This window comes from Mastigoproctus giganteus, chromosome 6, assembly GCF_048544385.1.
Source record: "Mastigoproctus giganteus isolate SK-2022 chromosome 6, ASM4854438v1, whole genome shotgun sequence".
In the NCBI taxonomy this organism is placed as follows: domain Eukaryota; kingdom Metazoa; phylum Arthropoda; class Arachnida; order Uropygi; family Thelyphonidae; genus Mastigoproctus; species Mastigoproctus giganteus.
Window position 1 is genome coordinate 124,982,371 of NC_143580.1, and position 23,981 is coordinate 125,006,351.

A 23,981-nucleotide genomic window follows, 5' to 3' on the forward strand; every position below is an offset into this window, starting at 1 on the left:
CACATTTGGTTGGCTACCGTTCCATGGTTGTTAACTGGACTGAATTTGGTGACGATGTTGTAGTTGTTGTTGAGTTTTAGGAACATCATCATCATCAGCCATTTTCAATCCACTGCAGGATGAATGCCTCTCCAGCAACTTTCCAGCTCCTTCTGTTTTGAGCACTGGCCATCCATTTACTACCCACAAACTCATGAATTTCATCTATCCATCTCCGCCTTTGTCTTCCAGGTTTTCTTCTAGCTCCTCTTGGATACCATTCTGTTATTTTCTTAGTCCATCTGTCCCAAGACCATTTTAGTTCTTTAGTTTTAGGAACATCAACGACTAAGGCCATATTGTTCCGTGTATATTGTCTGTAAATTGCGTGTGTTCTGAGGTCTATTTTCTGTTTCCTGGATGAAAAACTCAAGATTCCGGGAGGGAAAAAACATGCTACCCTCGCCTGAGACCGACTAACTCAGCCACGTTGTGAAAAAGGCCCATAAAAATTCCTCCTGTCATCGACGGGACTCGAAGTCAGATCTTTTCCGGTGTGGGTAGGACGGCGATCCTACCAACTGTGCTACCCAAAAAAGGGCTACTTGGTGAGAATTTTCATGTTGCCGGCATAAACGATAGGAACAACGACAGCAGTGAGGAGGAGGCCAGAGAGGACATTCCTTTGTAACACGCCTGCACAAATGAAATGTGTATCTATGCTACTGCCTGCATTGGGACAGTAATAGTAATAGCCATACAGTGCAAGATAGCCACACACTTTTGCTGCAATGGCCAAAAAAAAAGTTAGATAAGAAAATACTAATTATTTGCTTCCCTCCTCACATAGGTAACTATCCAGTGGACCTTTGAATTTATTCAAACTGTCAGCCTCAACTACCTGTGAGGGCAACCTGTTCCAGCGATCAACGACTCGCAGGCTAAAACTTCCTACAATCTAGTCTACATCTCTTTTCCTGTAATTTGAATTTATGCTCACGAGTTCTGTAATTCTCTATAACAGTGAAAATTCCGCCTTTGTTCATTTTACTAACCGTTCTCAGAGTCTTGTAAATTTCAATCGAGTCATCTCTGAGGCGACTGGTTGCCAAGCTGTAGCCCACATAATCGGAATCCTTCCTCATAAGGTCACCCTTTTGCCGACCTCACCATGCGAGTTGTCCATCTTCGGATCTTTTTAAGAAACCCATCAATTACTCTACCAATCTTTACGTCGTCTGCAAATTTTGACACCAAACAAAATCATGTGTTACTCAGAATGCCATATATACAGTATAGCATTTTGAACGTCCCTAGATTGTACTCTTAATCATTGTTTCTAAGATTTTCCCTACCACTGAATTCAGACTAATCAGTCTGTAGTTATCAACTTCGCTCTAAGAGCTGCTTTTATATTGGTGGAACTTCTCCAATCCAATGGAATCTCTCTCGAGTCCAAAGATGCCCTCATAATTAACTTCAATGGTTCAATATACTTCCTGGTAGCCTCTCTCAAAATTACTGGGTATACGTCACCTACTCTAGGAGATTTACTTGCCTTTATGCCCGAAAGTTTTTCCAATAAACAGTAAACTGCAATTTCGAAATCACTAATTTCATATGACTTGCACAATTTTTCTCAGCACGACGGGTCTTTTTCCAGTAAAGACAGATGCAAAGTACCTGTTCAATTCATCTGCAACATCAGCTGGGTTGTCTAAAACTTTCCCACACCCAGTGCACAGGGGTCGAATCTGATTCGCTTTTTCCTTCCTTCTATTCACATACATGAAAAATTCCTTGTCCCCGTTCTTTGCTCTCTTAGCAAGTGCTGCTTTCTTATACGCAGTCTTGGCCTCTCTAACCTTATCGGTGGTACTCTTTACAAATCAACTTGTAGCTGTTGTAAAGAGTACCACGGATAAGGTTAGAGAGGCCAAGACTGCGTAGCTCAAGAATGCAGAGCTGACTGGCCAGCTCTGCATTTATCTATTTCGGAATTCTTTTTCTGCAATATTTTGTTAATAGTATGCTTGCGTTCATGGCTCCTGTGATTTTTGCTTTAAAAGTATTCCATAATTCAAATGTATTCGCCATGCCTCGGCAATCCGCCCAGTTCATAGATGACATATAGAGCTTTAAACTGCCAAAATCACCTCTCTTTACATTTAACTACTGCAACATCTTTCTTCACCTTCTAACTGACAACTGCGTGATCACTACTTGCCAATGGTCCTTGCATTTTAAGCTCTGTGACGTCATCTACTCCTTGGGTAATGATGAGGTCAAGAATATTCTCAGTCTTAGTATTATTTCTGGCATGCTGGTACAAATAATAATCACGTTTATTTAAAAAGGTTTTTCCCCATCGTGAATTTCCCCTCACACTTATTCCAATCAATCTGGGGCAGATTAAAGTCACCCATAATAAGACATTCGTGCTTGCTTGCTGTTTCATTTGCATGTAAAGACTCTCGTCATATTCTTCACAATCTTCTGGTCTGTAGATTACTCCCACTCTCGTTGAACCTTTGCTTCCAACTCACTCACACCACACAGATTCTAAGCTGATAGACGTAACGTCCGACTCAGCAAAAGCACTTTTTGCGCTCAGGCTGCTTTTGATAAGAAGCATGACACCACCACTACCCCTAAAATTTCCCTATCCTATAATTTCCCTATCATACCATGGTGGAACTCATCATCCCCAATTTCGGGGTGGCACCACGTTCCGTTAGCCCTATTATGTCAGCATTAGTTGTCCTAACCAGGAGTTCAAATTCAGCGATTTTATTGACAACACTCCTGACATTACTGTAGACACAGTTAGGACTTAAGTATTCTTCTACAGTTTACTGTGAATGATTTTTACGACGAAATATTCAGTTGTAAAGCAATCGCACACACTACAGCAGACCTCGTTAGAGCATACAGATCTACTGTAAATCCAAATGAACACCTGTGACTTGTTTTAAAAACGAATGAGGGTGAGGATAAGACGTCTTAGTTCAAACAGAGAACTAGCCGCAGCATTAGTCAAGGCGTAAGAAGAGCCAAGTTCCGGTATCTACATACGAAAAACTTGTAGAGAGTGTTTGCCAAAAGTTGCTGCTGTAATAAAAACCCGCTGGTTCACTCCAGATAGTAAAATTTTCGTTTTCTAACCAGATGCTGTTTTATAGAGATGTCAAGATATGAGTTGACTCTCATCTGTCATATTTTCCGCATACATCAACCAAATGATTAAATATTTCCAAACTATGAGGTGCCATAATCCTTACATTGAGAAAATATTCCATCTGTAAATTGCGTGTGTTCTGTGGTCGAGTTGTCTGTTTTCTGGACGAAAAACCCGAGTTTCCAGGAGGAGAAGCCGATTACCCTCGTCTGAGCTACTAACTCAGACCTGTTGTGAAAAAAGGGCCCATAAAAATTTCTCCCATCCTCTCAGACAGGCATTTTCGCCTGCCTGAGATACTCTGCACAATCAAAGTCGTGGAGCTCATCGAACTACTTTCGTTTTCTTTAGAATACGATTTTTTCCACACTGACAGGCAGGCTTTCAGTTAAATATCTGCGATCAGACAATTGTATAGCAGATGGTCATTTATTTCTAAATGGTCAGACAATTTATAAAAAGTTTTTCCCCATCGTGAATTTCAGTCCTAACACTTTCCTCCCCATTCACTTATGAACTGAAGTGAAGTTTATTTATGATTTTTGAGACAGTCTATAGGAATAACGATTTTGGAATGAGAGATTTATTCCTGCAACTGCCAACTTTTCGTTTCATTATCTGTTTTTGCTACTTGGGAGATGTTAAAGGTAAAAACTGTAGATGGATAGCATATTTTGAGACTTTTAACCTTTGGAAATAACCCATGCGGATCATTAAACAAAAATCCATATGGATCATTGAACAAAACACAGCATCAATAAACTGCAGTAAAACAACCACTATTTCCAGAGCTGTATCTATCTACACCATTCTAACATATGGCTCTGAACTCTAAGGTGCTCCGCAATTCACGATCAAAAATTTCTCGCAAATTATTACTGGATGCTTTAGATGGCTCAACCGAAAACTCTTCTTTCCATTCAAAAATCTCCAGAACAAATCCATATAAGAATCTGAAAATGAAATCTTCTAAAAATAAGAACCTAAAAAATTAAATATAACATTTACCAAGCACGTTTCCCAGCTAACTGCCAAGTACCTAAAGAACCAACTTCATAAGAATCTATCAGATGGACTGTTCTCCAACTCAGCAATACAACTCATAAATCAATTCCGGATGGACTGCCTCAGTACCAAACAACATAGTCCATCCAGAAATAAAATCCCCGCTCTGCTTATGAACAGTTTATCCAATTCAAGGGAATGCACAACAGAATGTAATGAACAACCAATTAGAATACGAAACAGCAAATAAACTACCTACCAGCCAGATATCAAGTTTTTAAAAGCAGATATGATGTCAAAACCATCTTATCTAAAGGTTTATCCACAGCCAACAGAAAACAATCTGGGCTGGATTTTTCGGTCTGAATTTAAACAAAAAAGAAATTTATTATGCAATCAATCAAGGCTGGAGTACGCATGGGACACATAATTTAGACATCACAAACTAATCAATGTATGTTACTTAATGCGGTGTGTGTGTGTGCACATTATTTTGGTAATTTCGCAATGTAATTACATATTTTATACCTTTAGCCTATGTGCTGCGATTTTTATGTGCATTAATGTGTATGATCCGCTAAAAAGCAGAATCTATCAAATGCCTCACCAAATTATTTACTACAATTTGTAAGAAAACTTTGAATTTACAAATTAAAGAAACAGATACAGTGTTAAATCAAATCAAGTACGGCAGAAACTCATAAAATTCAGCACTGGTGTTCTGAGGTTTCTGGAATTTATGAGCACATACTAGAATTTTAAATACATGTATTTAAGGTGCTTTTGAAAGTTATATAAGTATTCGGGAATAATTCGTATTAGAGTGGTCAGGCGCGCGGGTACATAAGTACACGTGCCTTGAGTGAGCCGGGTTCAAGCCCCTGACTGCTAAATACGGTCCTGTTTCTTGTATTATCTCTACCTTGTGAACTCCTCTGACCGTGTGGCTGTCCCGGAGTATAAACAGAAAATTTATTAATATTTATACCCAGCAAGCTCAGGTGAGCCGGTAGCATAATTTAATGGTGTCACATGAACAGAAACAAAACTTTAATTTTACTGATGTGAATTCGGGAAGGGGAGGGACTTCGATTAAATAATAAGATAAGTATGGTTTTTGCTAATTAAAGAATCTACAAATATTGTCGAAAATCACATTTGAATATTTATATTTTTACTGATCATACAGTAGCTCTCATTCCTAATCTCCACACAGCAACAACAGCCAGCGTTAGCCAATAATTTCTGCAGCATTAGCCAATGGGTTGTAGAGCTTGGAAACTAGGCACCTTAGAGGAGACTTGATTGGGGTGTTTAAGGCTCTGAGAGGCATAAGTAAAATGAATGACGATGACATTTTCACGGTTAGAAATGATTCTAGAACTAGGGAACATAATTTCACGTTACGAGGGGAGACGTTTAGACTGGATTTCAGAAAGTTTTTTGTTTTAGCCAGCGAGTTATGAATTACTGGAATAAGTTAGCTACATGGGTGGTGGAGGATGACAGTTTGGGGAAATTCAAAGATCAGCTGTATAATTACCAACGGGAGGAGGGAAACGCATAGGTTGACTATTTCCTTTTCTCTTATGATTATTATTTTTTTAAATTTCTTTTTATTATTATTATTATTTTATTCTTATTTTTCTATTTTATTATTTTTTTTGTTGTTATTTTATTTTATATATACAGAGGTGTTCAAAGAAAGTGCATCACCTAGGAATTTCACATTTCTAACCCTTTTTTGCTATGGTATGTTACATTAATGACTAGCATCACAAATAGAAATATAAACAACACATTTATTAATAGTTAAGGCAAATCAAAGTAATATCTGCCAGGTATTATCAAAATATTCCAAAATGAACATTTGAAACCTTTATACTACAATTTTTGGTAAACACGACAATTATGGCCGAAAGGTTATCAGGAAAAAAAAAAAAAAAAAACTATTATTTTTAGGCCACCCGAATAATTAAATTCATCTGCCGTGCTGTGTCTTATGTCTGTTAATTGCGTGTTCTATGGTCGATTTGTCTGTTTGCTAGGCGAAAAACCCTAGTTACTGGGGAAAAACGTTGCTATCTACGCCTGCGACCGACTAACTCAGCCACGGAGTGAAAAAAAAGCCCATTAAAGTTCCTCGACGGGATTAGAAACCGGGCCTTTTCCACCCGGTGTGGGGAGGACGGTGACGATACCACTGTGCTACACGCGCAGACAATATTATCAGAAACCCTCAATTTGCTTTAGTTTGTCATTTTAAATGGAAAACAAAATGAAAAGTTCACCAGGTGCAAACTAATATGTAGTGGAAACCGCCTCTGGTCCTGATGACAGCAGCACATGGACGAGACATTGACAAGATCAATTTCTGAAGATAATCAACTGACAGTTCCTGGTTCCAAATACGAATTATGAAGTTCACGAAGGGTCTTTGGTTTCTTTTTGGAAACTGCAGATTCCACACGATGCCAATAGGTCTCTATAGGATTCAGGTCCGCGCTCTTTCCTGGCCAGCTAACAGTTGTAATGGACCGTTCTTCCGACCATTTATTCACCTGTAACAAATGTAAACACATTACTGTAGAACCTCTAATGCAGAAATGAAGCTAAAGTAACTACACAAGTGCCTACTCACACTTTTCGCCCGATGACAAGGAGCAGAGTCGTCCTGAAAGATGCAATTACTTGGCAGGTTAAAATGGTCTCTAATGGTTGGTAGCAATTTGCCCTCCAGTATAACCAGGTATCCATTCGTATTTACGAAACCTTTTATAAACTGCAGGTGGCCTACTCCGCGATATGAAATGCACCTCCATATCATTTGGCTGGTTGGGAATTTCACGGTAGACACGTACAGTCTGGATGGTACTCTTCACCACATCTACGGCGAATCGTTTTTCTTCCATCAAAGCCATGCAGGTTGAATTCCTTCTAATCCGAGAAAATAGCTGACTTCCACTGCTCGGGGGTTCATTTAACATGCTCCTTACACCAAGTTAATCGGGCCTTTTTCGTTTTTTGTGCGCTTCAAAACGCGGTCCTGTAGAGACTCATTTGCGTTCGGTTCCTTTTTTCCTATCAGCAGAACCAGCATCCTTCAGTTTTAAACAAATCTACTCACTGTCGACTGATTAGAAGACACTCTATAAGCAATACGACGGGAAGAATATCCTTCCTCAATTAATGCAACAATAGCACTCTTTCATCGTGGCGTCAACTGCACGTAACTCGCCATCCTGACACAAGCAAGGAATGACTGCAACTCTTGCAGAGCATGCTTATATAGCTGAAAGTAACAGCTGATGCAATATTAAGCCATCACTTACGCGTGTCAATCTTATCGGATGCAATCTGTAAGGAATATTGCCATATACTTACGTTATTCGGAGGACAATTACAATTTTAAGAGGTGATGCACTTTCTTTGAACACCAGTGTGTATATATATATATATATATATATACAAGGTGTCTCAAAAATACACAGCATAACTTCAAGAATGAGTTCCTCATATGTAGACAATAAAAATATTTTATATCAACATAGTTCCGGAAATGCTTGGTTTCCGAGTTTTGAAGGTCTGTCTATGACACTTAACTGTTCACACCACCTTATAATAATTTTTCAAAATTTCCACCTCCTGTCTGAATACAGGCCTCACATCGACTTCTCATAGACGATGCCAAATTCCTGGCGTTTCGTATTGTCTCACAACCTGCCAAAATTCGATTGCGGAGAGTTTCCGCATCAGCTACCGGAGTCGAATACACCGATGACTTTAAATGCCCCCACAAGAAGAAATCTAGTGGATTTAAATCAGTGAGCGTGGAGGCCAGGCAGTTGGTCGACATCTACCTATCCAACAACCAGGAAACCTTTGATTCAGGTAATTGCGGGCTAGGTGGCTAAAATTTGCCGGAGCACCATCGTGCATGAAGTGTGCTTGTTGACGAATAATCAGTGGCGTGTCGTCCAAGAAATCAGGCATGTTGTTTTCCAGAAAGTTTCTGTACGCCTGCCCTGTGAGCTGTTTGGAAGTACATGGGCCCAAGTAAGTTATCACCAAAAACACCCGCCCAGATGTTGAGGCTGAACCGCTGTTCGTGATGTGATGGAAGAATTGCATGTGGGTTTTCCTTAGCCCATACATGCTGATTGTGAAAGTTTTGGATTCCGTCTCGTGTGAACTGTGCTTTATCTGTGAATATCACTAAGGCAGGAAAGTAAGGAGTTGTACCACACTGCTGCAAGAACCACCCGCAGAACATTACTCGCGCAGGGTAATCTGCTGACGACAAGGCCTGTACCCGTTGCAGATGGTAAGGATACAGTTGGTGTTCTCGCAACACTCTCCAAATAGTCGAACGTTGAACAGCCAGTTGCATTGCTATTCTGCATGTGCTGATTCCAGGAGTGGCATGCACAACATCCAAAATCTCCTCCTTTACTTCATGAGTCGTAGATCTTGGTCGTCTTCTGTCGGCAGCAAGAGGTGTAAAGGTTCCATGTTCACAAAGGCGGCGATGGATACCTTCAAACGTTTTCCTGTCTGGACATCTTCGTTCTGGGAACCTTTGTGGTACAAACGACGAGCCTCCAGAGCATTGCCGTCCGCCAAACCGTACATAAAGTGCATATCCGCTTGCTCCTGATTTGAGTACACGGTCGGAATGGAAAACCACCAGATTCTGTCAGTACCTTGTGATGAAGCAAATCACCTGCGGGAGATAAGACATTCCGGTTAATAACTCGGGAACCAAGCATTTCCGGAACTATGTTGATATAAAATATTTTTATTGTCTACATATGAGGAACTCATTCCTGCAGTTATGCCGTATATATACTAAGTAACACACTATTGTGAACCATAATAGCATGGGGAAAAACATGCAGCTCAAGATCACTAACACAGCCTCCTCTTCTATAGTGTTTGTAGGGAGTGGGAAACCAGGTGAGTGACTCTGTGCCGCCTGTTGTTTTTCTCCCTACTTTACTATTGAATGTCTCCCAAAATGAATAATTTTATACGTTGCAATAACATAGTCTCGACGACGTTGAGTACAGGAAATTTAAGTCCGGCTAACCTATTTCTCGTGTATTATCGTTCACTCTAGGAGAAATATTAAAAAGTGACTGGCGGATTTTTGAATTCCGGCGTTATGAGGTTCTAACTATACTTTATTAAAATCTCCAAGAGTCAACACTACTCACACAGCAACGAGAGGCGTCCCTTATGTTTTTTTTAGATAAAAATAAAGAACACAACACAAGTGCATTTGCAAAGGAAAGAGAACGAAACGTGACGAAGGAGTCCAACTACATGATTATGAATCATTATTATGATCCCAGTGTACAAAGTCATTTTTTGTTATTTAATACGTTTCTCTGATTAAAAATAAGAGTGTGCCACGAAATAGTTCCAACTTCGTGAGGAATACTTTTCAGTGATTGCCACTGGATAGCTGACTAATGATTTCGACATTTTGGATCATTAATCTCTATATAAAAGTTTTCATCGTGCACAGCAAATGCCATGTTTTGAAGGCTTTATCACCATCTTCATCTAGAATATCATTGTTTTAAACTAGATTCGAGAGATTTCTCTGCGCTAGGAAATTTGCCATCAAAGGTTAGGATACAAATCTGTTGTAAAAAATATATGAAATCAGTCATAATAAAATCAATCCAAATAATGGTATGCAGAAAATTTGCACGTCCCATTTAAAAACATAAAAAACGAGAATGAATGTAGAATTTAATGGCCCCTTTCTTATTGGTCGGATTTCGCATTACAGCAATTACAGAAAAAGTCTGCTGAAAGCTACTCTACACCGATTAATCAACAAAATAAAGAGTAATAAATGGAACAACTGCCCTACTATAATTCAGAGTAGTATCTACTAAAGGTAATTATCATATTCTACCATGTGACTGTGATGGGCTTATTATCGCTTACCTCCTTTTATATTTTTAATACCTGAAAGAACGTTGAGCATTTTTTAGTAGTGAGCACTTCCCTCCCTCAAATCCCCTGCTGTTTCTTTGTGTCATTACCGCTGCTCAGTGGCGAAGCTACATACCGTCAGGTCTTCCCCCCCCCTCGGGGACAGCCTAAAGAGTTGCGGGGCCCCTGGTTTGTAATGGTCATTTAAGATCACTCGGGGACCCAGAAACCTCGCAGGGGGGGTTACAGTTTATAGGTTCGCTTCTGCAGCTCACATAATTTATTTGTTCTGCTCCTCTTCCCATACTTTATGCCCAGATAAAATTCCAGCAACATGTAATGATCGTGTTCACACTTGAAACCACAGTTTTTCGTGTTTTTGTAATATATATTTGTTTACATTTTGTGTTATTTAAATAATTTGAAATGAGCATGAAGTTAATACGTTGTGCATATAAAAATAACAAAACCAGTTTGTTTTATTTCATTTTTATGTATGCTTGTGGAGGGGTGGCATAAATAATAAAGCCAATTCAGATAAATTCTAAATGATATTTTAATGTGAGAAAAGCAATAGCAAGTTGAAATGAATTTAGAGAAAAGAACAGAAACGATCTTCAGAATCCTACCATGTGAGATTCTGAAACATAACTTAGCCACATAACTTAGCTGCCTTACAGAGTAGATGCTTTACAGGGCAATGCGTTATAGTTGTGTCCTCGTTGGAGACACTTAACTGGAAAAATATAATCATATTGACAACCTAATATCCCTAACAAATCAAGTTAAAATTTGTTTTTCATTAAAACATAAATTTGTTTTCAATATATTTTGCTTTCCATCTTTCTCTCTCTTTTAAGTATGGTTGAATTTATCTGCGGATCAAACCTTATAAAGGAGATAAGAAGGGCGATGGAATTCGTTGGCTCTCTCTCTCAATAGCAATAGTTAATTCGTCGCAAGGGCACAAATGAGGACTCACAGATTACATTGTCACTCGTTATCTTCATTTGTGTAGTTTAATGGAAATAAAGCCCAATAATTTGATAATACGTGAAAAATTACGTACAGACATAATAATACAATTATACTCGTAAATAAATGTTGACAACGGATGAAAAATGCATCCGAATAACGCGGAAAATTTATATCCTTTTATCTGTATCATATGACTTTAAGAAGCGAAACGTCTAATATTATACAGTATTATGCTGACTCTTTATTCCATAAAGGATCTTGCAGTTTTCTGGGCTTTAATGTGGTACATAAACAAGTCCCTGTATGAAACTATTCTTTCCATTTCAGAAGATCGTGCATGTAGATGGCTTATTTTAAGCTGTTCGCTGCATACTGTGATCAATATGTTATATTGCTGTATTCTACGTAAGCGAATAACAGTGACCTCTTAACTACTGAACTATTACATAATTTGTGCTAGAATCTTTGTTACGTGGAATAAATGAACTAGTAGATGCTGCTGTTGTGCTAAAAACAGTCTAAATAGTGGGCTTCTTGTGTTTCCAAGAATATCAGATGTAACATAGTCTCGTGCACTCAATTATAAAATGAAACTACAGAAAATTGGCCAAACAAACCACATCGTTATTATGATGTTTGTAAAAGCTGTAAAAGTAAAAGCTCGGAACGTATTACCTAAGTTAATTTTGTTAATCCACATAATCCGATCATCCATGTTATTCGCCTAAATTTATTGCGATATGTGAATGCCTTGAAAGTAAGTAGTCAGAGCGAATACGAGTTCTACACATTTTAAAACTGATCGAAAGATTTTCGTCAAGTTTAGATAAAGAAAGATAAAGACGATGGGGAAAATAACTGTCATAAGAGAGCAAGGGCTAAGACGAGTCAGTCAAGACAAGCAGAAATGTCATTCCAAACAACTGAGTTCATTAAATCAAAAGGTCAGTTCTGCAACACTGATATTCCACTTTCACTATTACCTTTGTATTTTCTTGTTTTCTATAATATAAGGATTTTTTTTTTCAACCTGTGGATTATCATCTCAAATAGATATTTAAAGGAAATGAAAATAAAAGAAAAATGTTACTCACGCATAGAATTAAACCGCCTGATGATGTTCTCCAAGAAGGTGTTCTGAGGAGCAACGAGGCCTCTTCGACCGCCGGGCATTTTTTCATCACGTCTTAAGGGAACAAGAGGGTTGGGCCCACCTTCCGAAAGTCACAGAACACAGTTGCGGAGAGAGAGCCCGCTGATATGTTTAAACGGCAATGAGAAAGACACTGTAGGATCCCCCAAAGGTCACAAGGGTGACCCGGGAATTATCTGTAAGCAGTCGATGGTCGAACAAGCAAATTGCTTCAACAAGGGGCACGCGGGAAAGATGTACCCTGAAAGCTGGCATGGTGAAGGAGTATTCTCTTTTCCTTCGCACATTACATATCCTTGCACGAGGAGGAAGTAATCCACAGCTGGTGGCCAGCATGCAGGTGCACTACCACCGCCTTTCTGTATAGTGGCCGCACTGCGTTAAATCCGCTACGAAAGAGAAACGCTGCGGAGTCATGGTTAAGTTATCCAATTTACTTCTACATCTCGGAGAAGAGCGGAGTGGGGGTGGAGGGAGTTTAGCACTCTGTAAGCGACAACGCTATTTCATCAGTATGTCCCGTAAAGGGTTCTCCGTCTTGGAGATTGTAGAAAGAGAGCTTGCGATAGCGCTCGCGACACTCTGACATTACTGAGCGCAACCTGTTTCCCTAACGTCTTACAGTATATAGCTGCCCCGCAATTGTATTCACGGCCTTACAGTTTAAAGCCGAGGATAACGCGCATGCTTGTTTCCATGACGACCGCAGTTCCAGACGACGACAGCACGCATGTCCATTTCCATGGCAACCGCAGTTCCAGAGTCGCCTTACCAAAAACTTAACCATCGAACTAGCATGGTGTGGTCTCTTGCGTGAGACACGAAGCCGTCACGTGCCCACCTGCAGACTTGCCTTCTCTGTAGGCCGCTTCTTTCTCGATGCAACATTTATACAGGTAAGTGGGGAAACACAGGTATGCCACGTGCGCGCACACATACGCACGCATGCATGCACAGTTTCGAATTACTGTGTTGTCCTTAAGAAAGTGCAGATTGCAGTAAGAAATCGCAGTATCGGGTGATCTCGTTAGTACGCGTAGCATCGTTAAAATCCTTTACAAGTACTAGCCTATTCAACGCTGACAGCTTTGAACAGGGAAGCACTTACTTGTAAGAAACCATTTGTTAAATAAGATAAGTTAAAAAAAATTCTAAATGCTTTCCTGCCTTACAATGCTCACTGACTGCCTTCTTTATTCTCAGAAATATTTACCAAATATAGTAACCGAGCAATTATCAACTATTCTGTTGTTTCATAGTATTTTAAGTGAATACTATAAAACTCGCTTAGAAATACCCATGGTATCTAAGCAGAAAATGTTTCAATGACAAACACAAGAATCGTTATATCCAGCACTGAACAAAAAAAAGGTATATGTGGAAAATTAGTAAACATAAATCGTACTTAATAAGTTCTAATTAAATTGCGTTGTCACATATTATTTACCAAAATGCAATGTTACGAAGTCATATATAGCCTGGGACAGCACTTAAATTCTTAATTCGTTCCAGAGTCACCTTACCGAAAACTTAACCATCAAATTAGTATTCGATTGAACAACTGAACCATCATATTTTCCTCTGAAGAATTAGAAGCTCATGATAAATGCAATGAAATTAAGGGTTGTTTTGATTGTAATTGTATATAATGCGAAGAGTTTCAATCGCATTTCGACTTATGCCATCGCACTTGCAAAAGGGTTATCGAATTACTACACACTGCAAACAATGAGCAAGAGCGCTAATATTTGATTGGCGTTTATTGGTTTAAACAAGTTTTTAGAATGACACTGTTGTAAGATCTTTCGTATATTACCTTGAAAAAAAATACATAGAGTTCTTTTATTTTACGATGGAGGACTTTATAAAGGATTTTTCACCATTTGAGGCTTGGGTTAGCTGATTTCAAGTGGAGATATGATTCTAGTTCTCCCCAGTGAGTTAATCCCAGTTTTTCATCCTGAAAGCTAACAAATCCGCGTGAACACATGCTTTTGGAGACAAAATACAGGGTGTTCCTGAAATAAGTGCGGAAAAGTGGAAGGCATTTTTTATGAAACAAATCAATAAAAAAAATGCTAAATAAGGATTTAGTAATGCCTTGTTAACATACTAGAGCCATTCAAAAATTTTCTCCACAACAGTAGGATAATAGAACTCCCTTTCAGAAGTACCTTATGCTAGATAATATAGCATGTAAATGACTAATTGTCTTTTATCACAACCACCTTTTCTTTCAACAACAAAACACAGACATGTTACAGCAGTGAACCGACCATGCGCATATGACACCAGTCACCGTAAGCTGGTGTTCATTTCCTGTGCAATTTACATACAGTCAAGTACTGTTCTTTCAATATCGTAGTTGATTTGTAAGTCAGCATTTAAAATGCACAACTTTACATTCCGAGAGCACGAATTTACGAATGATATAGCAGCTGGCAGAACTGTACGCAGAGAGATATTCTCACTACCTAATCCTCACGATTTATGCTGTAAATCGTCACATTAGTAAGACCAATACTGTCCCCCACCTGGGTCTGCGCGGATGGCACAGTGGTATCCTCCCCACACCGGGTGGAAAAGGCCCAGGTTGGAATCCCGTCGATGACGCGAGGAACTTTAGTGGGCTTTTTTCACTCCGTGGCTGAGTTAGTCGGTCTGAGGAGTAGATAGCAACGTTCCCCTCCCCAGAAACTGGGTTTTTTCGTCCGGCAAAACAGGCAAATCGACCAGAGAACACACGCAATTTACAGTCATAATACATATATATGTAAGAGATTACGGGTGGCCCTAATATAATAATTTTGTTCGCCCCTCTTTGATACACATTGTATCAAAGAGGTGAGGACAAACGTCCCTTAGTACAGTGTTTCCCAAAGTGTGATACGCCTACCCGTACGCAAAAGGGGTTTTAAAGGGTACACAGCAGAATTTTTTTGTTATTTCACTTTATCATAGTTGTTTTTTAGCTGCAGAAAACAATTCAATAAAATTCTGTACAGCAGATTCCGCTTATAGGTATCACTGGTTGATTGAATCAACCGCTTTATTAGTTTATTATCATCCGCTTTATTCAATACTTTACAGTAAGTATTGAATCAAAATTTGAAAACACGAACTCTTTTTACACTGTAATGTGTAAAGCTCTTCTCTTATTAAAATCATGATTTCAGTTTACTGAATCATACAATATGATAGAGCTATATAATCCATGATTTTTCGGGGGGGGGGGGTCTCTCCCCCATCTAAATTTATTGTACTGATGATTCTCTTGGTATATGCGTATTCCGTTTATATGCGTATTAACTTTTATATGCGTGTGTGTGTGTGTGAATAGTAATTGGGTTAATTTTAGAATGCCAGCAGTCTTCTCAAAAAAGGGCGTTATTAAATTTTGACTAATCCTTTATTACTCAGTGCGCGTTGTAAGTTGTCGTGTAAAATTAAAAAAACTGCTTGGTACGTAACAATTTAAACTTCATTTATTTCATCCAATTTCAATAACAAAATAGTAATTATGTGCTATTAAAAATGTGCTTCCTTCAACTAGCCTAACATGCGTACTTTAATTTCAGACTGGTACGATTCTATCATATATATCTACGCTGTCCTGTCAGAATGTTCGTTGATTTTTATTATTACTTCCATTTTTTTAAATTATTTCTATATATAGAATATCAAATCAAATTATTATATTAAGGCCAGGCCACCCGTAATCTCTTACATATACCCATATACGTATTATGACTGTAAATTGCGTGTGTTCTCTGGTCTATTTTCCGGACAAAAAAAAAACGCTGTTCCGGTGGAAAAAATCTTACTATCTACGCCTGAGACCGACTAACTCAGCCACGGAGTGAAAAAAGCCCAATAAAGTTCCTCGCGTCATCGACGCGATTCGAACTCGCGCCTCTTCCACGTGGTGTGGGGAGGACGGTGACGATACCACTATGCTACCGCGCAGACTATTCAGGTTGTCTCGAAAATATTGGTACAAACGTTTAGGGGGAGGTAGGTAACATCTAAAGGAATGTAAATCGAATAGGAACCCATAACCGGAAACGTCACCGTAAGTCGGTACACGGCGCTGTTCATCAGTTCGCGAGAGGGAAAATTTCTGGTTTACTCATTCAAGCAGTAGTCGCCGCACGAAGAGCATGCATCGATAAACGAACTGTGAGCTGGCAGACATGCACCTAGTGTATGGATTAGCAGAGGGCCCACACGGTGTACGCCCCATGCGGCACGACATCACTTCCTATACCTATACCTATTACCAACCCGCATGAACTCCGCTAAATATCGGATCTTTCTTGAACAAGTTCTACCAGGGTTACTTTACGATGTTCCAGCAAATGTGAGACACAACATTTGGTTTCAACATGACGGGGCGCCTGCCCATTATGGAAGGTGTGTTCGTGACCATTTGAACAGGCGTTTTGGGCGTCGATGGATTAGCCGTGGTGGACCCGTTGCCTGGCCCCCCACGCTCACCTGATTTATCGAGCCTTGATTTCTTTCTGTCGGGGGGCCTCAAATCTATCGTGTATGAATCGCCTGTGAAGACGGAAATGGATCTCGTGGCGAGACACGTCTGCGCTGCTGCTACTCCAGGTGTGTTCGACCGTGTCCGCCAATCCGTGCTGCGTCGGTGTCACGCATGCATCGCGTCTCATGGTGGAACCTTCGAGCATCTGTTGTAACATCATGAAATGCATCCATCTCGTACTCCATTGTTAATATTATGTCAAATAAATGTTTGCCACTAATTACTGTCTTGTGTCATTTCTGCTTCTTGTGCCTCTGCTACTACTTTCCCGTGACGTTTCCGGTTATGGGTTCCTATGCGATTCACATTCCTTTAGATGTTACCTACCTCCCCTAAACCTTTGTACCAATATTTTTGAGACACCCCGTATATAGTGTATACGTATAACTTTTATTATATATTGCTCTAGTCCAGATAAAATAGTATTAACTACCCCGAAATTATCTTCGCCCGAGAACGGGTACGCCGGTAAGACTAAACTCTCAAATGGGATATGCAATTATTGCAAGTTTGAGAAATACTGCTCTAGTGTATACAGAACACCTTCCAATTCACTGGAGAGTGTTCTATATACTAGAACATGAAAAAATGGTATTAACATGCATGTAGAAATATACAGACTTGTATTACCTCTGTATTAGAACTCATACAAGTTTCTGTATTTCCAGATCCGTATTTACCCCTTACATTAAAACCTATACAGGGTGTTTCAGTTAAAAATGCATTCAGATGTACTCGCTTATTTTTAGGTTTAGGCTATCTACCGACAGGATCTTTTTAGTCGTATTGGGCTGAACGTTTGAATTTGATGTTAAAATTGAACTAAGTATTACCGTTTAGATTTTCTGATTTCTAAATTAAAATTTGCCTAAATAATTAATTTTTTTCTTAATGAGAAAGTTGTTCCTCAACTTCGGTTTCATCTAAAGCGTCATTGACATAACGCCGAAACAAACTGATTTTATTTGATTTTAAAAAATAAAAAAGGTTACGTATTATGTTCATCCTTCGTTACACGAGTTTAGCTGTTTAGCTTGTGTCGCATGCTTACAAAAGGAATTTTTTTTTTTACGTTTCTTCAAACACTGATTTTTTAGGGTTTTTTTTCTTTTTTTTTTTTTTTTTGAAGTGTTTATGAACCAATAATTTATATACTCGTTATGTAAGTTGAAAATATACTCGTTATGTAAGTTGTAAACCTGCACACATGCCAGTAAGACGCTTGCTTCTCTTGGTACCAACAACATGTTCTGCACATTATTAAAAAAAATGTTTAAAATATATTAAATTTTTGCTAGAATTTCCCAAACCTACAAAAGAAGTGCAAAAATCTTAATGGGCAATTATAGACCGTGGATTTCACTTCAGTGGCAGGTAAGATCATGGTGTCTCTGAGAGTAGAGTACAGGATCGTCTCGACAGGAATGGTATCCTTAATGGATCACAGCACGGTTCGCAATGGGTGGGGTCTTTCCTGCCCAATCTTGTTAATTATTATGACGAGATCATAAATCAGATGAATGAAAGAAACAATTTGGCATTATTTACTTTGAATTTAGTAAAGCTTTTGTTACCGTTCTCCATAAGGCTATTATATAAACTGGAGCAAATTGGGATTTACGATAGGGTTGGCTAAAATGATACGAGACATTAAGTAGTCATAAACGGACATACCTCAGAGTGGATCAGTGTGGCAGCAAGTGGAGTCCGTCAGGGATCACTGAGGTATCCCTTCAGGAAGCTCGATATTTTTTTTTTTCTTTCTTTCTTTTCATTTATTTCTCGAGGGTGATTGTTTTCGGATGAACTGTCGTCAATCAATCCAGTCCAGCAGAGAATATTAGTCAAGTTGTTAGAAAGGCGTCCAGGATGTTAAGTATGCTTAAAACGTTTTTTCAGAGATTTCTCCGACATTAGTTACATGATAAAAATCTACCAAATGGTTGTGGCTCCAATCCTGGAGTATGCCACGATCATTTGGTCGCCAAGCACTAAGGGCCGTGTGAAATATATCGAAAGAATAAGAAGGCCGCTTATTAAATACCTTTGAATCAGAAAACGTCTCAACTGCCACGCTAAGAATTATAAGGAATGGTGCGCCTACTTTAAACTTTTTACATTAGAGGAAGGAAGAACACTTTTAGACTTCAACTTTTTAAACAAGTTAACAAACGATGCAATGCAATCAAGTAAACTTCTGGAAGAACTAAATTTTTACTGCCCACCTTCACAGGAAAGAAATCCTGTTCTTTTTAAATCGAGTTTTCTACATAACAACCATTGGTATCATCAGTACTTCAAAGGATTTCATTACCCTATTAACAGGACAGACTTTAAGCTTTTTCTTAATAAAGTAGCATTTATAAGCAAGTTAAAAAGAAGTCCCACGAACTTCTTTTCTCCTACCACATTTTGGTGAGGTAGAAGAAAAAAGTTTAAAAAAAAAAACGGAATTTATGTAGGTAACGGATATATTTATGTATTACTGGAAGCGTATCCGGGACAATCATTCTTACTCTCCTATTGGTGTGTTTTTATGTTACTGGCTTTTTTTTTTTATTTCTCATTTTACTTAACTTGAATATAAATTGTAAAGATAACATTTGTGTTATATTTTTGAATTGAAGTTATAATTGCACAATGTCACTTTAGATGTTTGAACTTGCTTTACTTACAAGATAGGACAGAGTGTAATTAAGATTTGTTCAGGACAACAAAAAAATTGGTAGGTTATTATTCAGTGAGATATGACATTTTCAATGTAGTGTGAAAGGGCAACCAGGTAGGCACATGATATTCTGTGCATATGTTTCGCAAGTAGGGAAAAGGATGTCACTGTCCATTTGTATAGCACGATGGTGAGACCACATTTAGAATATTGTATTCAGGTCTAGAGGCCACACTTAGAAAAAGCCCTTGAACTTCTAGAAAGGATTCAGAGAAGGTTAACCAGATTGGTAAGGGGTGCTAATTGATGTCCATATGAACGACGTAAAAGGTATGGACTGCAAAACATTGTAACTAGACATCTTAGGGGTATGGCGGACTTGATAGAGGTATATAAGGCCTTAAGTGAACCAATAAAATAATGAGAGAGAGAGAGAGAGAGAGAGAGAGAGAGAGAGAGAGAGAGAGAGGAATATTTTCTGTGGTGAAAAGAGAAGAACCATGGGGCACACATGCATTTTTTGGAGTAATAAAAGACTGAAATCATAAAGTTTGCTTTCGAGCATCGTGTTTTGATAACTGGAATGAATTTCCTGCCATAGTGATTGTGGCTGATAGTTTGGTAAAGTTCAAAGAGGAACTGGATAAACAGTTTTTGGTAACGGTGAACGTATGAATGATAGAACGTTTATTTTTTGCAGACGTAAGAAAAAGCCCTCTCTTTTCATCATTTAGCCATTATAATACTAAATGAAACTAAACGGATCTGGCATATTATAAGCATGATAAATGTAGTATTAACCTTTTTAATGTTAATACTAATTAACATACCAATAATAATGCTATTATTAATAAAATTTATTGATGCTATGTTGAACATAATATGTTGAACTGGAAAAAAAGACAATGATTATATTTTAAAGAAATCAGGCGAACAATGCACACACTGAGTACAGTGTGTGAATGTAACAATAAAAGGCTAGACACCGAACTGTAAAACGGTGGTCTTTCTACCTTTAAAATTGGAAACGATTCCTGGCATTTCTATTATCACTTCCCCAAATCTGAAAATCAAGAGAAAGGACGGTTATATTCCTTCTTGGGACCTTAAGAAAGCAATGTAAACGGGAAAACATTTTAAACTGGAGCGCTATAGACGTTAAAAAATGTATTTCTCTTCACGGGATTGACCGTGGGGCCAGAAAAACCATTAAAAGTGGGAGCGTTATAAAGGAAGTTGATTGTATTTCTTAATTACAGTAATTATGCTACTTAAGTACTTCAACCACTTCTACAAGAAAATCCAAATCTACTGGCATATGCCGATGATTTAAAGTTATTTACAATCTCCAAAGCCAGTGATGATATTCGCAAAGTTATCAATGATGCCAATTCACAGATTTGTGAAATCATCGAGTACCTGAAAGATCTCAATCTGAATATAAATGCAAGCAAATCTGCTCAAATTACTTATTCCCTTCAGAAACAACCCAACCACATAGAAATAAAAATTGCAGATGTCCCAATCCCAAATGTTTACGCTCACAAAGACCTTGGAGTTGTTTTTGATAAAAATCTCTCCTTTAATGCCCACTATTTATATGTTGCTCAAAAAATTCAAACAGCAAAATGGTTTATCAAACAAGAAACAGCAGCGATTCAAGACAGAAAAACAGTCATTAAGCATGTTCAAAGATGCATCTTTCCCATTCTGTCCTATGCTTCCGAAATCTGGTCTGGTGCTCCTCAAGTAACCGTCAAGAAATTCCTTGCCCTAGAATATTGGGTTCTTAGATGGCTCAATAGTAAGCTTCGTTTTCCCCATACAATATCCAGGCAACAGCTTTATAAAAACCTAAAAACAAAGCCACTGCAACAGATGATCAACGAGTCTGGAGTCATGCTTCTTGCAAAGTTAATCACCTCTGCATGCGATTCACCAAACTTAGCCAATATAATAGCTGCCCCCAACAGGGAAAATTCAAGAAACCAGCGATTCAAATCCAACCTCTCCAGGCTCAAACAAATGGACAGAATGTTCCCCAATGCATCTCTTCACCTCATAAATCATCACAACGTTGATTGCAACGTGGATAATCAACTCTGAAGCCTACAGGAGTCAGATCTCCGATAAAATGAAGAAATATAATCCAACCCAGTAATTGCAACTGAAAGCCAAATGTCCTGTTCTGCAATTTTTTAAATTCATAGCTAAAATTCCTAGCCATTATTAATATCTATATAAAATCTGCTATGTACATATACTCGATTATTTTATGTCTTTCCTTTTGTATTTTTACCTGCCCCTAGCCATGTGCTGTGATGGGCTTGCTGTATTTGCAATAAATGAAATAAATGAATATTTATTATTTATTTAAGTAGACTACAAACAAACTCAAGCAGATTATCATTGGTCGTTCTAATACTGCTAGACAATCCAGTCAGATTTTTCAAAGTATATTACAATAGCATACATATTAAAACGAACGAACAATGCGATGCAATCAAAGTAAACTTCTGAAAGAATTAAATAAAGAGCGTTGCATACACAGTAGTTAAAAAAAATGCATCCACTTGCATCTCTAAATGCGCAACATGGCTAAAACAGGGATCATTTTAAACAAGTTCCATGTATTTAGTGATTTATATTATTCGCAGTGCTAAATAATATGTTAAAACTTTTTTATATACCGTTCACATTATTTACTTCTTAGACAAATAATATTCTAGGGCAGAAAGCCTCAAACTGCGACATTAGTTAGTGCATTTGCATCATAACTACATAGTTGAATTTGACACAAACCAAAGTTTGTACAAGTTTTTACTTCTTATTTGTTAAAAAATTTGATAATTAAAGATTATAAAATTACCCAAGGAGTTCATATAAAAAAATAAATACCGTAATAAGCCCTGTGCTGAAAATATATGAAGGCATGGGTGCTAATCACGTGTATGTCATCTACTCTTCAATGAAAAGTTACATTTTAACGTTCAGTAGTAATGTATCGATCCCGTTAATTTATTTTACTTTCTTATATACAGGGTGTCTCAAAAATACACGGCATAACTGCAGGAATGAGTTCCTCATATGTAGACAATAAAAATATTTTATATCAATTTTTTACCGTCGCCCCTAGGCCAAAAGAAATATCTAACAGTCCGTTTATTAAGTAGTTAGGTCCAAACAACTTAAGTAATGTTGAAACTGTGATAATATTCAAACTGTGAACCGCTGACTTAATTGATATCTACTGTCAGCCGAGTTGTGAAACAGATAGGTCAAAACAGATCATGTGTCTAATTCAATTATGTAGTTTCGCAATAAAAATCAATTAATTTAATCCATATCAGTATTATGACATGTCTCTGTAGACGCAAAACTCAAGGGTGAGACTGTGGGGTAAAACATATATTCAAGAATGGCGTGGATGACTCAAAACATTTTTATGGGGATGGTATGAGGGAAAAAACATAAAGTAAATTTGAATTTCCTTTACATAATGAATTTCCTAACACAATAGTGATCTATCTTAATATATAACGACTTTTTAGACAATGGCTTTTTCCACATCAGCAAGGGCTATTTACCTCTGTTATGCGGGATCCAAAATCTGCAATAACTCGGCGGACGGGTAGAAATATCAGCAGCAGTAATGGTATTTCGATTTGCCAAACTTTACTAAATAAAATATATATTTACAAATATAAAAGGAAACAAACATAACCACCTTTTTAGCGTTCATCTTCACCAGCAAATATAATTTATTTAAAGAAATGCACAAATACGATGTTGTCTTGAATTGCTCATCTGAGACAGACTGTGGTACTACTTACTCATTCGGCCTGAAAGCTAGGAAAAGTGTTCACAGCACTGAACAAAAGTGCAGATAAAACTAAAGTGGAATCGTATTTTAATTTCTTTAACCTTCAAACTGTGTATAAGGTGTATAAGGCCTTGAATGGGTTGAGCACGCTGAATTCTGATGGGATCCTTTCACTTGTTCAGATTACGAACCTAAGGGGGCATAAATTCAAATTAAGAAAAGACAGATGTAGAATAGATGTGCGGAAATTTGCCTTTAGCCAGCGGGTGGTTAATTGCTGGGACAAACTTCCATCTGGCGTTGTGGAAGTTGACAGGTTAAATAAATTTAAGGAGGAACTGGACAGGTGTTTGGAGGCAATGGTGTGATTTTTTTTTTTTTTTTTTTTGGCTGATACTGCATAAGCTTATACACTTGCTTTCTTGCATCACATGCCACTACTACTACTACTACTACTACCGATGGAAAGACTTCTCATTTCGATGCCAATCGTACAGACATACAATCGTATAGACTCACTTGTATAGACAACAAAACTATACGAACTAGAGCAGAGGTGCTTAGTACATGCTGATTGCCTCGTCCTTCTCTTGAGGTTTTAGCCGGCCCGCGAAAGAATTTTGAAAATTATCGTTAGTCAAATTAGACAACTCGAAGGCAAACTACGGAACTATAGCTTCGCACGACATAGGTCAA

The 23,981-nt window shown here is 38.1% G+C and overlaps 1 protein-coding gene across 1 annotated transcript in view; it reads right to left on the reverse strand.

Annotated features, from left to right (window-relative positions):
* LOC150084558 (potassium voltage-gated channel protein eag-like) overlaps positions 1–12,459 on the reverse strand; it is a 470,795-nt gene extending 458,336 nt beyond the window's left edge. The window contains exon 1 of the mRNA XM_090376286.1: positions 12,184–12,459. Within this exon, the coding sequence (XP_090232412.1) occupies positions 12,184–12,262 (79 nt within the window). The 5' untranslated portion in view covers positions 12,263–12,459. The remainder of the gene's footprint in view (positions 1–12,183) is intronic.
* Positions 12,460–23,981: the final 11,522 nt, after the last annotated feature.